This window comes from Vidua chalybeata, chromosome 12, assembly GCF_026979565.1.
Source record: "Vidua chalybeata isolate OUT-0048 chromosome 12, bVidCha1 merged haplotype, whole genome shotgun sequence".
NCBI lineage: Eukaryota > Metazoa > Chordata > Aves > Passeriformes > Viduidae > Vidua > Vidua chalybeata.
Genome location: NC_071541.1, coordinates 19168368 through 19187509, shown reverse-complemented (window position 1 = coordinate 19187509; position 19142 = coordinate 19168368). Strand labels below are relative to the sequence as shown.

The following is a 19142-nucleotide window of genomic DNA, read 5'->3' as shown; positions in this document are numbered from 1 at the left end:
CCGCCCCGCCCCGCCGGCCGCGTTTCCCGGCCGGACGGTTTTCGCGGGCGCGCCGGGCCATGGCGGTGCTGCGCGTGCGCCACTGCCGCGCGCTCCTGTACTGCCGGCGCGCGCCCCCGCGCTGCCCCGCGTGCGGCGGGGACCTGCGCGGCGCCGGGCTGGCCAACGCGCCTGTCCGCCTGCCCTGCCCCTTCCGGCACGGCCACGGGCAGCCCCGCGCCTTCCTCATCAGGCCCAGCCGCGGCACCTTCCTGCAGTAACCGCCAGGGGGCGCTGCGGGAGCGGGACGGGAACGGGAATGGGAATGGGCATGGGAATAGTGAATGGGCACGGGAATGGGCATGGGAATGGTGAATGGGCACGGGAATGGGCATGGGAATGGTGAATGGGAACGGGAATGGGCATGGGAATGGTGAATGGGAACGGGAATGGGAACGGGAATGGGCATGGGAATGGTGAATGGGAACGGGAATGGGAACGGGAATGGGCATGGGAATGGTGAATGGGAATGGGAACGGGAATGGGAACGGGAATGGGCATGGGAATGGTGAATGGGCACGGGAATGGGCATGGGAATGGTGAATGGGAACGGGAATGGGAACGGGAATGGGAATGGGCATGGGAATGGTGAATGGGAACGGGAATGGGCATGGGAATGGTGAATGGGAACGGGAATGGGAACGGGAATGGGAATGGGCATGGGAATGGGGAATGGGAATGGGCATGGGAATGGTGAATGGGAACGGGAATGGGCATGGGAATGGGGAATGGGAACGGGAATGGTGAATGGGAACGGGCATGGGAATGGGAATGGGGAATGGGAACGGGAATGGTGAATGGGAATGGGAACGGGCATGGGAATGGGGAATGGTAATGGGAATGGTGAATGGGAACGGGAATGGGCAGGGACACGGAAATGTGAATGGGGCGGGCACTGAGAGGGAAATGGAGAATGGGAGGGGAAAGGGGAGGAGATGGGGACGGGAAAGGGGAGGGGACTGGGAATGGGCGGAGAAATGGGAGGGAAATGAGGAATGAGAGGGAAAAGGCATGGGAAAGGGGCGGGCATTGAGAGGGAATGGGGAGGGAAAAGGGCCGGGGAAGGGAAGGAAAGGGAATGGAAAGACAAGAGGAAGGAGGAGGGAAATGAAAGGGGACGGGGCAGGGCAGGGCTCCCGGCCGCTCTGGGAAGGCGGGCAGCCACCCCTGGCCGTGCCAGTAGGGCCGGGCCGGGCTCCCGGGCCGGGCTCCCGGGCCGCTCCCGGGGCCGCTCCCGGGGCCGCTCCCGGGGCCGCTCCCGGGCCGCTCCCGGGCCGCTGCCGGGCCGCTCCCGGGGCCGCTCCCGGGGCCGCTCCCGGGGCCGCTCCCGGGCCGCTGCCGGGCCGCTGCCGGGCCGCTCCCGGGGCCGCTCCCGGGGCCGCTCCCGGGGCCGCTCCCGGGCCGCTGCCGGGCCGCTGCCGGGCCGCTCCCGGGGCCGCTCCCGGGGCCGCTCCCGGGGCCGCTCCCGGGCCGCTGCCGGGCCGCTGCCGGGCCGCTCCCGGGGCCGCTCCCGGGGCCGCTCCCGGGCCGCTGCCGGGCCGCTCCCGGGGCCGCTCCCGGGGCCGCTCCCGGGGCCGCTCCCGGGCCGCTCCCGGGGCCGCTCCCGGGCCGCTCCCGGGCCGCCGCCGCTCTCAGCAGCGCCCCTCTCCTCCCGCAGCGGCTACGACGGGCACGGCGACCTGCACGTGGGCATCACCGACTCCCGGGGTGAGCCCTGCCCCGCACACACCCCTGGGAATGATCTCGCCTTGCAGCAGGGCTCCGGAGCAAACCCATTCCCCTGAATGGATTAAACAGGCTTAGAATGGAATACAACGGCTGCCTTCCACCCCTGGAACGAAAGGCTAGGCTTGCTTTTAAGGAATTACAGTTTAATTGAGTTTAACGCCGGTTTTGCTAATTCTAAACACACCCCTAATTAAAAAACATCGTTAAAGGGCACATTAAAAATCCTATTGGGTTCTACCTAGAGTAGGTCCACCGTGCAAAACATCATTTCCGATGTATATTTCATACGAAGCCAGTCTCCTCTGGGGGTTAAATATGAACAACTGGTTGTCCTTCAGTTGCTCTGATTATTAAAAGAGCCAAACCTTTTTTCAAACCACACTGCGAGAATGAGACCAGGTTTTTGCTGGAAGGCAGGACTGCATTTCCTGCTCTGCTGATGGGATGTTGGCTCAGGAAAACCCCCGGAAGGGCTGTGTGTGTGGTGCCCAGCAGCCCACTGCTGTGTTTGCAGGTGTGGTGTACAACTATGACCAGGAGGGCGTGCACAGGGCTGGCAGTGGCTGGGAGCAGTGCATCAGCATCCCCCTGGTGCAGCCAGACATGTGGGAGCTCCTGCAGCAGTGGGACAACCTCCTGGAGGAATTCTCCTTGGAAGAGGCCTGGCTCCCTCACAGGTGCGTGGGTAACAGCTGGGCTGTGTTTGGGATGAGGTTTGGGGTCATTCAGAGCCTGGTGTCCTTCAGGACACACATTCCTGGCAGCCCAGCCTGGGTCACCCTCAGCCTGGCCTGGCTGGACAGAATGTCCTGAATTTTAAGTAAAACTCAGCTGCTGGAACACAAAAGCTCTAAAGCAAGAGGTGGCTTTAGGGAATTTTGCATTAAAGCCCCAGTTCAATGAAACATGACCTGCATGCTGCTGAATACAAAAGTCCAGGCAAAATGACATAATTATTTTTCTAGGTTTTAGCAGTTTTAGGTGTATTTGCATTTAAAGGCTGAGCACAGTGATGGGATTCTTGCCCCGCTGTTGTTTTTGATGTAAGTGGTGAGGAATGGCAAGCAGGCTGATTTCCAGCTCTCCAGGAAAGCAGCACTCCTGGGACTGTCCCTCAGTGAGAGCAGCTGTAACACAGAGCCTGCCTGGGTGCCACTGAATGAATGCAACCATAAAAAAAAAAAAAAAAAAACATCAAATCAAAAGCATTTTTTAGCAATTCTCTATGTGCTGACAAAAAAATTTCAGGGATGAAACATTACCCCCCTAAAGGAGATGGAAAATTTGATTTAGAACTGAATTTTTCGATGTTTACAGAGCTGGTAAAACCAACAGAACTTGTGTCACTTTTACAGTTCCCAGTAATATTAAAGCTGCCTTGACATCCAACAATCACTGGCAGGTCAGAGATGTGTGCATCCCTTCTCCTGGCTTTTCTCTGGTTTCCACCTCCTGACACAGCCACACCAGTGACCACTGAACTGAAAACAACTCTTTTCATTAAATCCTCTGCTTATTTTCTCAGTGGACAGGGACTGCACTAAACTGATCCTGTGACTCCTCTGGGTTCAGGCCAAGCCTAATCTGGTTTTCCTGATAGCTTTTCACTAGAAGGGTAGTAGAGGAATCACTAATAGAAGGATTTGAAATGAGCTCCCACTCACCCGTGGGAGCACACAATTAACTCTGGGGCTGCAGGAAAGAGCTGCTAACAATAGCTGGAAGAGCAAAGGTTAACAAGGTAAAAGCCAAAGAAGTATAAAAAACAAGAACTCCTTTTTGTCAGGTCCTGCAGCCCTCTCAGTTTTACACTCAGAGTTCAGGCTGGTGAGGAGTAAATTGAACCTCTGGGAGGGAGAGGGAGTAACTGGAGAGGATTCCTGGAGTAAAGACTCCCCAGGGGCAGTGATGGGTGGGGTGCCCTGCTCAGGGGTGTTTGTTGGGTGAGTGGCAGTGCCTGCTCAGGGGTGTTTGTTGGGTGAGTGGCAGTGCCTGCTCAGGGGTGTTTGTTGGGTGAGTGGCAGTGCCTGCTCAGGGGTGTTTGGGTGAGTGGCAGTGCCTGCTCAGGGGTGTTTGGGTGAGTGGCAGTGCCTGCTCAGGGGTGTTTGGGTGAGTGGCAGTGCCTGCTCAGGGGTGTTTGGGTGAGTGGCAGTGCCTGCTCAGGGGTGTTTGTTGGGTGAGTGGCAGTGCCTGCTCAGGGGTGTTTGGGTGAGTGGCAGTGCCTGCTCAGGGGTGTTTGGGTGAGTGGCAGTGCCTGCTCAGGGGTGTTTGTTGGGTGAGTGGCAGTGCCTGCTCAGGGGTGTTTGTTGGGTGAGTGGCAGTGCCCTGCTCAGGGGTGTTTGTTGGGTGAGTGGCAGTGCCTGCTCAGGGGTGTTTGTTGGGTGAGTGGCAGTGCCTGCTCAGGGGTGTTTGGGTGAGTGGCAGTGCCCTGCTCAGGGGTGTTTGTTGGGTGAGTGGCAGTGCCTGCTCAGGGGTGTTTGTTGGGTGAGTGGCAGTGCCTGCTCAGGGGTGTTTGGGTGAGTGGCAGTGCCTGCTCAGGGGTGTTTGTTGGGTGAGTGGCAGTGCCTGCTCAGGGGTGTTTGGGTGAGTGGCAGTGCCCTGCTCAGGGGTGTTTGTTGGGTGAGTGGCAGTGCCTGCTCAGGGGTGTTTGTTGGGTGAGTGGCAGTGCCTGCTCAGGGGTGTTTGTTGGGTGAGTGGCAGTGCCTGCTCAGGGGTGTTTGGGTGAGTGGCAGTGCCTGCTCAGGGGTGTTTGGGTGAGTGGCAGTGCCTGCTCAGGGGTGTTTGTTGGGTGAGTGGCAGTGCCTGCTCAGGGGTGTTTGGGTGAGTGGCAGTGCCCTGCTCAGGGGTGTTTGGGTGAGTGGCAGTGCCTGCTCAGGGGTGTTTGGGTGAGTGGCAGTGCCCTGCTCAGGGGTGTTTGGGTGAGTGGCAGTGCCTGCTCAGGGGTGTTTGTTGGGTGAGTGGCAGTGCCTGCTCAGGGGTGTTTGTTGGGTGAGTGGCAGTGCCTGCTCAGGGGTGTTTGTTGGGTGAGTGGCAGTGCCTGCTCAGGGGTGTTTGTTGGGTGAGTGGCAGTGCCTGCTCAGGGGTGTTTGGGTGAGTGGCAGTGCCTGCTCAGGGGTGTTTGTTGGGTGAGTGGCAGTGCCCTGCTCAGGGGTGTTTGTTGGGTGAGTGGCAGTGCCCTGCTCAGGGGTGTTTGTTGGGTGAGTGGCAGTGCCTGCTCAGGGGTGTTTGGGTGAGTGGCAGTGCCCTGCTCAGGGGTGTTTGGGTGAGTGGCAGTGCCCTGCTCAGGGGTGTTTGTTGGGTGAGTGGCAGTGCCTGCTCAGGGGTGTTTGGGTGAGTGGCAGTGCCCTGCTCAGGGGTGTTTGTTGGGTGAGTGGCAGTGCCTGCTCAGGGGTGTTTGGGTGAGTGGCAGTGCCTGCTCAGGGGTGTTTGGGTGAGTGGCAGTGCCTGCTCAGGGGTGTTTGTTGGGTGAGTGGCAGTGCCTGCTCAGGGGTGTTTGGGTGAGTGGCAGTGCCTGCTCAGGGGTGTTTGGGTGAGTGGCAGTGCCTGCTCAGGGGTGTTTGTTGGGTGAGTGGCAGTGCCTGCTCAGGGGTGTTTGGGTGAGTGGCAGTGCCTGCTCAGGGGTGTTTGGGTGAGTGGCAGTGCCTGCTCAGGGGTGTTTCCCAGGTACGAGGAGCAGCAGCACAACTGCTACACCTTCGCCCTGGCCTTTGTCAACCGCGTGCGGCAGGGCCGGGGCCGGGCGGCGCTGAGCAAAGCCGAGTTCACCGAGCGCTTCCTGCTGCCCCGCACCACGGAGGCCTCCCGCTACCTCGCCCTGCAGCAGCAGCTGGCCCACAGAGATGTCTACATCGTGCCCTTGGCTGAGCAGGAGCACGACAGCCCGCCTGGAAACCACAGCCTGCTGGAGTAGCAGTGGGAAAGGAAGGGTTGGGGCTCCCCCTCAGGGGGTTCAAAACACCCTTAACTTCACCCTGCACCTCAGGGAGGATCACGATACTGAGCTTGTGCGTTTCAATGAAGTTACACACACACAATGTACACACTACAGAGAATTTCCATGGGAACTATTCCTGTGGAAAAATGTTTTGTGATTTAACATTCACTGTGTTGATCTGTTCTGCAAAGACACTTCACACCAGAAATCAGAACTGCTGTGGAATTCAGGGCTTTACAAATGAACTTCAGCTGTAGCAAACCAAAATGGCCTTTTCCTGTCACATTTGTTTACTGATGAGTGAAAAAAAGGGAACGTGCTTTTGTGTGCTGCTAAATCCCATGCCTGTCTGACTGTTAATTTCCTTTCCTTTAATTACTAATAAATGTACCAGCCAATAAATCCAGTCTCTTTGCCCGTCAGATTTCTTTTTCCACTCTGAACTGCAGGGTAAAGGAAAGAAGCCGAGGTGGAATTCAGATATCTGAATGTGAAGCTGCAAATCCCAAGGGAAGAAACACTTCTCATCCAGATGGGGAAAGGTGCCCAGGCCCCAGAATAAATTTAAATTCTGGAAAGAGTTCCTCAATTCTGAGCTGTGATTGTAAAAATAAGTTCCAGAGTCCCAACTACGACAACCAAACCTCTCTCCAAATCCAAATCTGAATTCACCACGACTGTGAAGTCAGGTTTGTGCTGCCATAATATCAGAAATACTGTTCCTAATGACAGCAGTGTAGGCACCACTCAAACATGCACCTTTTAATCTTTTATATTTTGAGTTGGGACACAGGTTTTCATCTGTTCACTTACATTTTTCAGTAAAACATTCTCTCCAGTAAACATGATACATCTCATTTTAAACAGCATTTATACGCACCGAGTGAGTACGGTGGTAGAAAATGTTCTAGGCCAACAGTTCATCACAAGATCAGGTAAAAAAGAACAAGAAGTTGTTTTTAAAAAGTGAGGTTTCCTTGTGCAGTCAGTTAAAATTCATCCTGCTCACTGCGCTCACGGGAGGACACCCAACGAGACACGATCAGCTCCTGAAATAAAACACAGCAATTATTAAGGAAAAACCCCCAAAAGCTACAGAAAATCAGTGAAGGATGGGGACTAGGTCTGTAAAACTGCTGTGCATTATGTGGCCACTGAGCTATTTTAGTAGATGACTCTGTTTGCTCCTGAAGAGAGCTGAACTCTCACACACTTCTCCCCTTTTATTTCTGACCTTACCTCAGCCCTACCATCTCCACAGGTTTTTTAGGAATCCCTAAATGCTTACATGCACGGTATCAGCAACATTCCCATTCAGACAGGAGATGTTAAGTTTACAGAGATCCTGCACTGCACTTTGCATGACTTGGGGCACAAAGGAATTTCATTTTATTGCAGCCACATGTACAAAACCCAAATCAAGCTGAAGAAGGCGGCACAGTTCTCCCAAGGAGCTGTAAAAAAGCAGGAACCACTCACCTGAACCTTGATTCTCTTCATGCACTCTGGGGTTGACATCTCCTCTGCAGTCATGTCAGAAGGTCTGATCAAGTAGCACAGCATGAGCTCCTGCGGGCAGCCAGGAAACACAGGAATTTCAGTGCATTATGGAAGCACCGTGAAGCTCACACAGAAAATCTCAGAAATTTCAGTCTCACTGCTCAAAACAAAATCCTGGGAGATGGAAAGGGCTTTAAAAACAAAAGTGATAATCAGGAAACAAGGGTCCCTTGGGTCTTGCTGTTTCTCACACAACTTTCAAGATTCCTACAAGTGGCAGAACTTTCATAATTATTATTTAACAATAATTCTTCCAGGACTGACCTGGACATTGACAAAGGAAACTTCTCTCTTCCAGCCTCACTCCAAGTCCCTGCCCTTTGGAGCCAGACTTTATCATCCCAAAGCTGGTTTTACCCCAGAACTTGTACCTTAGAAGCATTTGCAGTTGTTCTGTTCAGCCCAGACAGGGACATCCAGCTGAGGGGTCTGCGAAGGGAACCTTCAAAATTATCATCCACCAACTCAGCAATGACAGAGTAACTGGAAAACACAGCAGGCAGACAAGTCACAGAAAGGAAATTGGCATTTTCTGAAGACAACTCAAGAACTAGGGGCTAAAAACTGGCATTAAACATCTGCCAGCTTGCAGGCTGTGAAATTGAGTCTTTTTCTCTAATGAAAAGAGGAGAAATACTGAACTTGTGGATGTGCCCAATGGTGCCTTCCCTCCCCACCCTTCTGATGTTTGTAGCATTCTCTCTGTTAATGCCAAGCTGACATTTATAACCAATTTATTATCTAGGAGTTCAACCTGACTAGCCAACAAATAAAGACAATTATCATCCCTTAAAAGTTCTCCCAATTACATAAATTACCCAGACCATGTAGTTTTCTAAGTCAGTATTACAAAATTCAATTATTTTCCTGAGTCCACCATCATATGAATACTAAATCTACTGCAGCTTGTGATTTTTAATGCCTGTTATTTATATACAAAGACATGGTGTCGTTTAGCTCCTTTGCTGGAAGGATTTTCACATTCTCGGTGTGAACACAACCTATTTGGAGTGATGAATATGTGCTGAACCAGTGAAGATGCTAAATTGGTGTGAGTGAAATTTAACTTAAAGAAATGAGCCAGAAACAGGAGTGTCAAACCTGGCATGGTAGAACGGGGGCCCTTTTCGATACAGCACTGAAATGAAAGAGAAACACCTCAGTCAGATCAGAGTTTCAATGGGTTTAATACCAGGGCCCATCAACATTGTCAAATGTTCTGTAAATTTTAATTACACGAGACAAAACTTCATCTCTTCTCAATTCTGCTCAGAATTAGGTTGTCCCAGCAAGTGGAGAGAGGGAAGAGCAGCAGAGTGTCTCAGGGCAGGGCAGTGGCAGGTCAAAGTAAGGCAGAAGAACCAGAGGAATTAGCAATTGTTAGAGGAAAAAGTTGAGGATGGAATTTTTTGGCAGGGATGATGAATTCAGCCAGAGCCACACTGACCTAAAGGACTTGCTCAGCACACCCCCAAACTGTGTCACCACTTCAGCAGCATTAAAACACCTGCTGGGTGGCACACACCCAAAACACCTGACTTTAATGCAATTCTCCTGTAATAACAGGCATTACTGCACTGCTCATGTTGACACGAGCTAAATGGAGTTCTTGAGTTCCTTAGCAAGGACACCACTAATTTCTTCTGTAATAGTAAACCCCCAACCAATAATACAAAAAAGCCAAGTCCATTCTGTAGCTCCCCCAAAAGCCCACACAAATAAACAATCCTAGCAGTGAGTTCAGCAGAAGTCCAGCTTTCCTTAAATGGGATGAATGAGGTGCATGAACTTTAATGTGGATTGGGATCTGGATTCCAACCCGTTATTCTGGAGACTGTCATGTTAAAACTACAGGAGGTGTGTTTAGGAGAGGCCAGAGAAAGTTGGGAAGGGAATTTCAGTGCAATCCTGTAGGAATTATGAACCTCATGAAGCAAACCAGACCTTCTGAGCTGTCTCTTCACCTCCTGGCTATGGGATATTCCTTCCCACTCACATCCCAACTTCACTGCTAACCCCAAATGTCCTTTGCCAACTGCAAGGAGCAAAGGTTGGCAAAGGCAAAGTCCTGCAGCTCCTCACTGAATTCTTCTCTGGAGTTCTGCCTTGCCTGGAGGAGGGGTGAGCAGGAAATGATCCCATTTTTGGGGAGGTACTCACAGAGATCCGTGCCATACTTCAGCCCCACCTTGGGCACCCAGCCCTTGCCCCTGAAGTAGTGGTAGGCCATGTAGGTGGTTTTGAAATCAGGCTTCACCTCACTGAACACTTCCCACAGCTTCACGATGCTCAGGGGCTCCTGCAAACCCCACAGCAATGTCAGTGCACTGAGATGAACCAGCCATGCTCTGCTGCACAGCACCACAAATACCAAACAAATGCCACAGGCTGCTGCACAGAGCAGGAACCACAGACAGTAAAACAGAATCCCTCAATTCAAGGCAGGAACCTGCTGCTCCACTTAGTGGGTCTTTTAGGCAGCTCACAATCAGTCCCATAACACCCCTGATAAAGGAAAGGCTGATAAATCTTCAACTAAAAGCACAGGTTTGAATTATTATGGCATTACATCAATAATAGCTTGGTAGAATTAATGTTTAAAACTCCAAGGAATTTTTCCATCTCAGGTGTGATTATTTACCATATTATTTCTCCTGTATTTCCTGCCAAAGTTACAACAAAAATCCTTTCTCTGCAGACAGACAGTGCTTAATTATATTTGTCTTGTCTAAACCTAAAGCTTTCAGACCTGTATTTCCTAAACAGAAATACCATTGCTTGTAAGAAAATCTTCCCAATTCCTGTGTTTGGTATTTCCTCCTCCAGAATTAACAGCACAGATCACTGCCATACAGGTGAAGATTCAGACCAAACCATATCCAGAGAAAAAGCATCCCCAATAATCCAAAATTAATCCAATATCTTACCTCACCATAATAAATACTTAAACATCCCAGAGCATACACCAAGAAAAAAGCCTGAAAAAACAAACAGAGTCAGTTTAACTGATAGTTACATTCCTCCTGTAGTTTATACACAAAGCCTTGCAAGAACAAAGGCTTCATTACTTAATTTTCTACAGTGTCATCCCTGCTGAAGGCATGGTGTTAAAAGTGACACATAAATACAATTAGAAGCAGCAGAATTGAAACAGGATTCATAGAAATGTTGTATTCCTGGTATTTCTATATTTAAGTCCTGTCACTGGTCTCTGGGTCAGTGGGATTACTCACCTAAAGCAAACAGGATTGCACCCTATTTTTTAACCATCTCATGTAATTGTCACAGCATATTAAAGCTAAGTTTAATGACTAAGACAATCCAGGTAGTTAGGAGACACAGCACCCTGTATTTTAGAAACATATTTTGAATGACAGTGTAACATAGATTAAGGTTTACTTTTTCAGATGAAAAGGAAACTAACTTGCACTGTGCTTGACACATACCTCTTCCAAGCTGAGTTGTAAGTACTCAAAAATCCTAAAAGGGTTTTTTCTGCATACTAATACTTCCTTCTTCACAAGCTACAAGAAAAATTGACTATTATTAAAATGTTGAACTGGAAAAAATACTGAATTATGAAAATAGCTTTTTCTAAACGATTAGATCTTTTTTCTTACATTCTCTTGTGCATGAGTGGAGCCATCTTCAGGACAGGAGCTGCCTTCTTCCTCCTCTTGCACCAGCACATATTCTGGAGCACATTCCCTGGAGCCCATCCCCTCCCAAGCCCTCTGCTCAGGGCTCTGCTTCCCCTCGCAGCCACAGAGCACAGGAGGGTCCCTGTGGCAGGACCCTTCAGCCATTTCCCTGGGATCCCCCTGTTCCTGGTCCCTGGAGCCACTCCCAGGATCCAGGGCTGCATCTCCTCCCTCCTCGGGGTGCCCGTTGTGACCCTCAGGGCTTTGGGCTCCCTCCCTGCCAGCAGATTTCCTGCACAGTTCTGCATTTCCCGGGTCTGGGCCCGCTGTGCTGCAGCTGTCGCCGGTTTGCTCAGCCCCAGCCCCTCTGCGGAAGGGCAGCCCCAGGGGTTTGGTGTAACTCTCCAGGATGTTGGTGACGGAGCAGCTGTCGAGGCCCTGCTCCTGCAGGACACTTCGAGCCCACTGCACACGGCGCTGGTACCTGGGGAACACAAGAAATGAGGAATTCCAGGGACCGCATCCTTTCATTAACACTTTAAACCCCGGAAGGTTCAGCACAGTTCACAAACACCCCCAGCAGCTGCTGGGCACAAATGTGATCGATGCAGTGGGGCTCTGGTTTCTTAGGGAGCTTCAGGAACACCAGGATTCTGCTGCCTCCTGTGCCTTTGTTTGGCCTTTTCAATTTTCCTAGCAGCAAACAGCATTGCTGAGCCCTGCCAAGCTGCTGGGCAGGTTCAAGGAGCAGCAGCTTCATCAGGCAGAAAGTCCCTTCTCCCATGAAAGCCTTAAGCCTGAATTCCTCCCAGATTTGGAGTTGGAATTGCAGGATTAAAACATGGAACAAGAGCCCTCCCACTTCAGCTTTTACACAGCCAAGGACTGAGAGCAGGAGCAGCAAAACTGCTCGAACTGCCTTGGAAACAGCAATGGCACAGCAGAAACACCAGTGGGAATTCTCCAGCAGAAACCACCTTTTTGAACCAAACCCCTCAGCTAATATCCCTGAGGAATGACAATAATCCCATCACTGAGACATTTACAACTTTCAGCTACTATTTCTAATAGTTTTCAGTCATGACAGAGATTTAGTGCCTTTTGTTATTGGAAAATAACATTAATTTATTATTAATAACATTAATAACATTTAATGTTATTAAAATAACATTAAGTCAGTTGCAACATGACTCTGTGAAGGTGAAAATCTTGTACAGCTTTTTTTATTTCCCTGAACAAAATCCTCAGGCAGCAATTTCAGCCCAGGTAACAAAGACATTAAATGCAAATTCCATGTGTCAACACAAATACAAGTCCCCCTGCAGGCTCCTGATAAAGCTGGATAATTCAGGGCTGTGCTCTTTGTTATATAAAGGACACTCCTCTCTGTCCTATTATTTAATTACCATTTAATTTGCACTTGCAGGTCTCTACTGAGGCAAAGCATTTTGTGCACCAATAAAATCACACTTTTATTGATGCTCAGCATCTGCAAGCAGCAGTAACTGGAGTAGCATTAGTAATAATATGGCTACTGTTTTTCTTACCTAAAACTGACAGCTGCACATTGCAATTGAGAGGATGATTTTCAAATTTAAGTGTATTTTTTTAGTTATCATAAGATTAAAACCACCTGAGTAACTCACCTGCACGCATTAAATAGTTTATACACTATTTAAGCAGAAAAAAACCCAAACGTGGTCTAACACTGTTTTGCTAAGTGTACAAACTACCAATATTAACTGAGACTCAAAAAATGGTAAAATATCAAAGTATTGTAAAAGTTCAAGAGCTGCTTCAGCTACACCATAAAGACCCAACATGGAAATGGAAGAGATATTTTAAATAGCCTGCCCCAGAAACTTCTTTTCCTGCTCCTCACCTGAAGAATGCTTATTGTGCTTGTAATTGTTACTAATTAATTACCCATTCTGTGCATGCATTCAGCCGTGGCTTCTATTCAGCAATCAACACCTACAAGCTTACATGAAAAACCACCCTGAGTAGCACCCCCTACCCTATTTCTACTTCTTCTAAAGTGATTTATAAACGAAATAATGAGAAAAGAAATAGAAGCAAGTCACTGTCTTAATTCATACAGCCAACAACCTGAAACCCAGTATGAGAAATATAAACCAGAACAATCTGTTTCCTAAAAACACCAAGAAAAAAGCAGATTTACTTACTTTTGAGATGTAATTATGGGCATGTTTGTGTTAACACCTGTGTAAAGAAAAATCATGCATTGTTTCATCAATAGAAAGATGGTTTTGTGTGATTTTGGTCACTGGGGTGATCTGCAGCCTAGGAATTGTCCCCATTTTCAGTCCTCAAAGCCATTTTGGTCCCACTTTTCAAGCAGGGACACAGCAGAACCAGGGAAGGTACAAATGTAACCACCTGCACAGAGAAGAACTAAATACGTTTTTTTTCTCCAGACAATTATGGAGGGACAGGATAATATCCAGTGATGGCCACTGGGATGCCACTGTCATGGGAGAGGTGAGTAAAAAATGAGTTTTTACATAAACAGCCAAGAGCAGACTGGGTGTGACTGGCTCCAAGCAGACTGAAAACTTCACCAATCCTTCCCTCACCATTTCAGGAATACCAAAATCTGCAGATTAAACCCAAGGAAAATAAGGAGAAAAGAAAGCCCCAGGATGATCCCTTTGCTTCAGTCTTCCCAAGCAACAATTCAGTGAAGGTTTGGGAATTATCCACATGGATTTCAACTCTTGGATTTCTCCAAGGCACGAGAGATGGGGAGAGACAGATATCCTTCACCTGATCCAATCCAAATTATTCTTCTGCATGTAATTTATAAAAATATACCTTCAGTGGGTGAGGGAAGGTGAGAAGAGCTACCAGAGCATTGCTGAGGTCAAACAGCCCCCATACCTCTCCACTTGGCCACCAGCAGAGGATCTGAAATGCTGAACACTGGCCGGCTCCTGGAAAGGATCCCTTTTCCAAAATAGCCCTGCAAAGGACAGCAAAAACCCCAAATTATCTCATGGCACAAAAATTAACTTCTTTCCCACTAATAAAATGTGGAATGGTGAGACCAGCTGGAACCAACAGCTGAACTCCTGCAGCATTTCAGTCCTGTCTAAAGCTTGTTTATCTGCTGGTTCAGTATTAAACACCTGATTTAACCAAGTGTTTAAATCCCATTTATCGTGGAGAGTGTTGGGTCTTCTCCCTGAATTCTAAATATTTGTCAGCCAAATATTTAACAAATGTTTGAAAACAACACCTGAAACCAAAGAGATACCACTGCAATAGAATGCTGCTGAAATGGTACTCAGACACAAAAAAAAAGTGAATGCACAGGAATAAATCACTCTGAAGTTAAATTAATTATACAAGCATTTATAAAACATTAATATTTCAACCCCCGAGCTTTAAAAACAAGAAAATGCTTTGAAAAGTTGCATGAAATATTGAAAGGAGACATAAACATGAAGGCTTTGCAGCTGTTTCTTAGCTCACGGTGTCACTTCATTCCAAAATTTATTTGCTTGGATAAGAAAGACTTTTCACATTTGATACAGAATGTATTTTTTTGTACTGATTTCAGGAGAGAAGGGAAATACGGAAAATCACAGGAGTCTGAAGGGGCAAGAAAGAAAAAGGCAGCAGATTTGAACCAGTATTATGTTTTACCTGCATTTAAAACACTACAAATACTGTGCAAACAGGGTGCAGCACCTTGTTGTAGAGCTGTTCAATATCCTCGGGGTTCCTCACAATCACGTTGTTGTTAATGATCTCAGCCTGGCAGAGTCTGAAATCCTTTCCCCCTACATCCACAGGAAAGGGAGCCTCGTAGGACTCAAAAACTCTTCTTTTCCTTCTTGGGGGGTGAAAAACTGCTTCTGCCATGTCTTACTTTATCCTCCTAAGAAGTGGAAAGAAAAGATTTAACATTCGGGAATTAAGGTTCAATCATTTTTTTGTATTCCAGCAAGACCCCTCCCACAGCAGCAAATTCTCCGTGGATCCTGCAGGGTAACACAGGTTTAATTCTGCAGCTCTTACACCAAACAAACATTGGCAGGGACGTGCTGGACATCTCTGATCTGGTCCTGGGGAATCCCCTGCACAGCAGACAGGGATGCTCCTCAGCCCAGAGCTCCTGAAGGAAACTCCAGCAATAAAGGAGTAAAATCCATTCAGGAATAAAGCAGAGGAATGAGCACAAAAGCAGGAACCATACAAGTGCCTAAATATGAGCCGTTCCGAACAGCGTGAGCTGCAGGAGCGCTCGGGCGGCGCTCTCAGAGCGGGGTGGCACTGCTGGGCTGTGTGTGCGGGACCGGGGCTCACCGGGGCTCACCGGGGCTCACCGGCTCATCCTGCGGCTCCCTTCCAGCTCGGACACTCCGAGGCTCTGGCATTCTGCAGGAGAGCCGCGGCCTGGCAGCACTCTCCGCCTTAAACCGGGATCTGCTCTGCCGAGGGACGGCGGGCAGCGATCCCCTCAGGGCTGCCCTGGGATCCCCTCACGAATGCCCCGGGATCCCCTCAGGGCTGCCCTGGGATCCCCTCACGACTGCCCCGGGATCCCCTCAGGGCTGTCCCGGGATCCCCTCAGGGCTGCGCCGGGATCCCCTCAGAGCTGCGCCGGGATCCCCTCAGAGCTGCGCCGGGATCCCCTCAGGGCTGCGCCGGGATCCCCTCAGAGCTACCCCGGGATCCCCTCAGAGCTACCCCGGGATCCCCTCAGGGCTGCGCCGGGATCCCCTCACGGCCGGGCCCGGCTGCAAGACCTGCACCCGGTCGCGGGGTGTCCGGTGGGTTTAGGGGGCAGTGTCCGGTCCCGGGGTGTCCCGGTGGGTTTAGGGGGCAGTGTTCAGTCCCGGGGTGTCCCGGTGGGTTTAGGGGGCAGTGTCCGGTCCCGGGGTGTCCCGGTGGGTTCCGGGGGCAGTGTTCAGTCCCGGGGTGTCCCGGTGGGTTCGGGGGCAGTGTCCGGTCCCGGGGTGTCCCGGTGGGTTCGGGGGGCAGTGTTCAGTCCCGGGGTGTCCCGGTGGGATTAGGGGGCAGTGTCCGGTCCCGGGGTGTCCCGGCGGGTTCGGGCAGACCGAGCCGGGCCGTTCCCGCCACCCGCGCACGACACGCACCGTCACCGCCGCGCCGCCGCCGCGCCTGCGCACTGACCCGCGAGGGAACGGCCCCGCCCCAGCCCCGCCCCGCTCCCGCCCCCGCCCCGCTCCCGGCCCCCGCCCCGTTCCCGGCCCCGCCCCGCCCCGCTCCCGGCCCCGCCCCGCTCCCAGCCCCGCCCCGCTCCCGGCCCCGCCCCGTTCCCGGCCCCGCCCCGCTCGCGGCCCCGCCCCGCTCCCGGCCCCGCCCCGCTCCCAGCCCCGCCCCGCTCCCGGCCCCGCCCCGCTCCCGGCCCCGCCCCGTTCCCGGCCCCGCCCCGTTCCCGGCCCCGCCCCGCTCCCGGCCCCGCCCCGCTCGCGGCCCCGCCCCGCCCCATTCCCGGTCCCACTCCCGGTCCCGGTCCCGTTCCACCCCCGCCCTGCTCCATTCCCGGTCCTGCTCCATGTCTGGTCCCGCCCCAGCCCACCCGGGGGTCCCGCCCCTCTCCATTCTCGGCTCCGCTCCGTCCGCGGTCCCGCTCCATCTCTATCCCCGCCCACCGGCCCCGTTCTATTCCCGGTCCCGCTCCATCCCCGGTCTCGGTCTAACCCCCGTCCCTCTCCATCCCCGTTCCGCTCCATCCTCGCCTGGAGGTTCGGTCCCGCTTCGTCCTAGCCTAGAAGGAGATCCGGTCCCTGCCGGGGGGTTCTGGTCCTGCTTCACCCCGGTACCGCGCCATGCCTGGTCCAGGGGAGGTTTCGGTCCCGCTCCAGCCCCGCCGTGCGGGCCCGGTCTCGCTCGGGTGTCCCGCCCTGGCAGAGGTGGGCGCGCTGTCCCGGCCCCGGCTGCCGGTGCCGAGCGAGGGATGCTCCCGGCAGGGAAGGACAGGGAATGTGCTCCCGGCTCCGCTGCGGGCTGTCCCCGCCGGGCCGCGCTGATGTCCCCGCCGGGGATGGCCCTCCCGGGGACGAATCACGCGGCACCGGCGGCTTTAGCGTGACCAGGTGAGAGCGGCCTTTGGAGCGAGCGATGAGAGCGGGCAGGGGCAGGCGGCACACGGGAGATGATGTATGGGCGGCGTGAGGACGCAGGGACAATGTTCCGCTCATTTGGCTCCGGAGCGAAGCCCGTGGCTCGGTGGCCACCCGGGACAAGGCACCGCTGTCCCGCCAGGTGAGGCTGATGCCGCAGCTCAGAGCCAGCTCGGCAGGACGGGCTTGTGCAGCTATAAAACAAAAGTACCTGAATAAAATACAAAGCATTTTCACTATTCAGGCACCGGCATCTCTTTTTCTACAGCTTGAGCCCTGCTTATCAAACCCACGGTCACACCCTCACCCACGACACACCCGCTCCTGTTTTGAGGTTACCCTGGGAGGTGCCACTGTCACACCATGAGGATCGAGACAATTTGGCTCCAGGGACACGGGCTCTCAGCAGAGAATTGTGGTTCCCAACAGTGATCAGGGAATTCCCTGATGAAAAGCTGTAATAATACATCTTTCTTAGGAGGCATTTTATCTCCCATTCCTGTTTTTTATGGTGAGCCAAAGGGCAGGCAATAGTGATTACAAGGCCAGACAGGAATTATTGCACAAAACATGAGAATACTCAGCTTGTGTGTCCTTACAGTTATTGCCTACAGAGGTTCACTTGATACACTGGCTCAGGACTTTTAATTTGTTTTGATGTTGATTTGCATAAAAAATGTTGAAGCCAAACCTGAGAGGGGCCTGATGCACTCCAAAATACAGAGACGCTCTGGTAACTTCAGGTTCATTCTCAGAGCTCTGCCATTAAAATACACAAATTAAAATATTCCAGGCACCAAAATGAAAGTGACCCAGCATCAAAGATGTCACTTTGATTCAAAATTCCTTCTAAATTGGTCAAACCAAGTCTCACTTGAATGAAAGCGGGGTTTATCTCTGCTAGCTATATCTGGGTTTTCTCTTTGTGCAGACACATTTACTATGAGACCTTCCCTGCAGGGAGGAGCAGACAAAACACGAGGAGCTACAGGCCACTCACATTTCATATCAGCGTGCAGCCTTGGAGGGAGCCCACAGCCAGACCCTCAATTAACCCAGACACACTCCTGTTTCTTCAACCCGTTATCTGCTCCCTCTCCTGATAAGCCCAGATCATGCTGCAGCCAGAACTTGCTGTCTGAAGGACAAGCTGAGGATGAGTCACACCACGTTTCTTTTATCTATCAATTTCTTCTATCAATAATTGTACAGACACTCTCACAAATGTCTGCAGGCTCCCTGTTTATGATGAGGCAGCACCCCAATGACAGGCTCTGACCTGCAGCCCTCGAGGTCGCGGTGCATCCCAGGGAGTCACAGATGTCACAGCGCTGTCAGGAGCCACAGGGAGAGGGACAAGGCTGAAATCACCCAGTCTAGAAATGGTAAAGTGCACAGAACAGACCTGTATTGTCCTGCAGGACCACTGGAATACGGGAGGAACAAAATAATGTTGTACCCGTGAGTGAGGACAGCACTGAGGTTGTACCGTGTCCATCACCAGGACTTCCCAGAGCAGGTTAAACAAATATCTTTCAGGAACAGTACAAATAAAGCTAATCCTGCCTCGAGACACAGGGCTGCGCTAAAAGCACTGGAGATGCCTTCGCTGGGAGTTTCCAGGGTTGATTTTCCCTGCCCGGAGCGCTCCTGCCGTGCCCGCAGTGCGGCAGAGAACGGAGCTCCCCGCTGCCCACCGGGGCTGCAGCTCCCGCCCAGCCATCCCCGCCGGGATCTGTCCCTGGGCTGGGAGCGGCAGCACGGAACACAGAATCCCGGGCTGCCTCCGGCTGCTTCAGTGCTCTAACGCAGAGCATTCAATCGCTTACTGTTTCTTGATACTCAGCTGATTGATTGCAGTATGAAATTAAGGTCCAAGGCAATGTCAGCTTCCTGACAAGGCTGATAGGACTCCTCCCTGCATCACCGCGGCTGGAACCCTTCAGCCCTGGCACCGCTGCCTTTGCTGCCCGACTCTCAATGCCCCATTGTGTGCACTGCCAGCCCCAGAAATTCCAGGCTATATGGATATAAACATGGATGTGATAGGGCATCCATGTCAGATGCAGTGTGTCCACAGGAACCCCTCTGAGCTCCCAGTGTCCTTCCAGGGGGAGGATGCTC

The 19142-nt window shown here is 51.8% G+C and overlaps 2 protein-coding genes across 5 annotated transcripts; one reads left to right on the top strand and one right to left on the bottom strand.

Moving 5' to 3' along the window:
* Positions 1-59: 59 nt before the first annotated feature.
* Positions 60-6118, top strand: MKRN2OS (MKRN2 opposite strand). The gene is made up of 4 exons (XM_053953888.1): positions 60-256; positions 1697-1746; positions 2282-2444; positions 5431-6118. Exons 1-4 carry the CDS (start codon positions 60-62, stop codon positions 5675-5677), a joined length of 657 nt encoding a protein of 218 aa, XP_053809863.1. The 3' UTR covers positions 5678-6118.
* A 330-nt stretch (positions 6119-6448) lies between these two features.
* On the bottom strand, positions 6449-16092 carry TSEN2 (tRNA splicing endonuclease subunit 2). Of its 4 annotated transcripts, none has more exons than XM_053953885.1 (12): positions 16029-16092; positions 14617-14806; positions 13804-13885; positions 13089-13125; positions 10882-11386; positions 10708-10785; positions 10189-10239; positions 9422-9560; positions 8363-8399; positions 7633-7744; positions 7181-7270; positions 6449-6750 (listed from the first exon to the last, which is right to left on the bottom strand). In XM_053953885.1, exons 2-12 carry the CDS (start codon positions 14788-14790, stop codon positions 6691-6693), a joined length of 1365 nt encoding a protein of 454 aa, XP_053809860.1. In that variant the 5' UTR covers positions 14791-14806; positions 16029-16092; the 3' UTR covers positions 6449-6690. The 4 variants fall into 4 exon arrangements, with proteins under 4 accessions (XP_053809860.1, XP_053809859.1, XP_053809861.1 ...); XM_053953884.1 differs by lacking the exon at positions 16029-16092 and adding an exon at positions 15245-15862; XM_053953886.1 differs by lacking the exon at positions 16029-16092 and adding an exon at positions 15255-15862.
* Positions 16093-19142: the final 3050 nt, after the last annotated feature.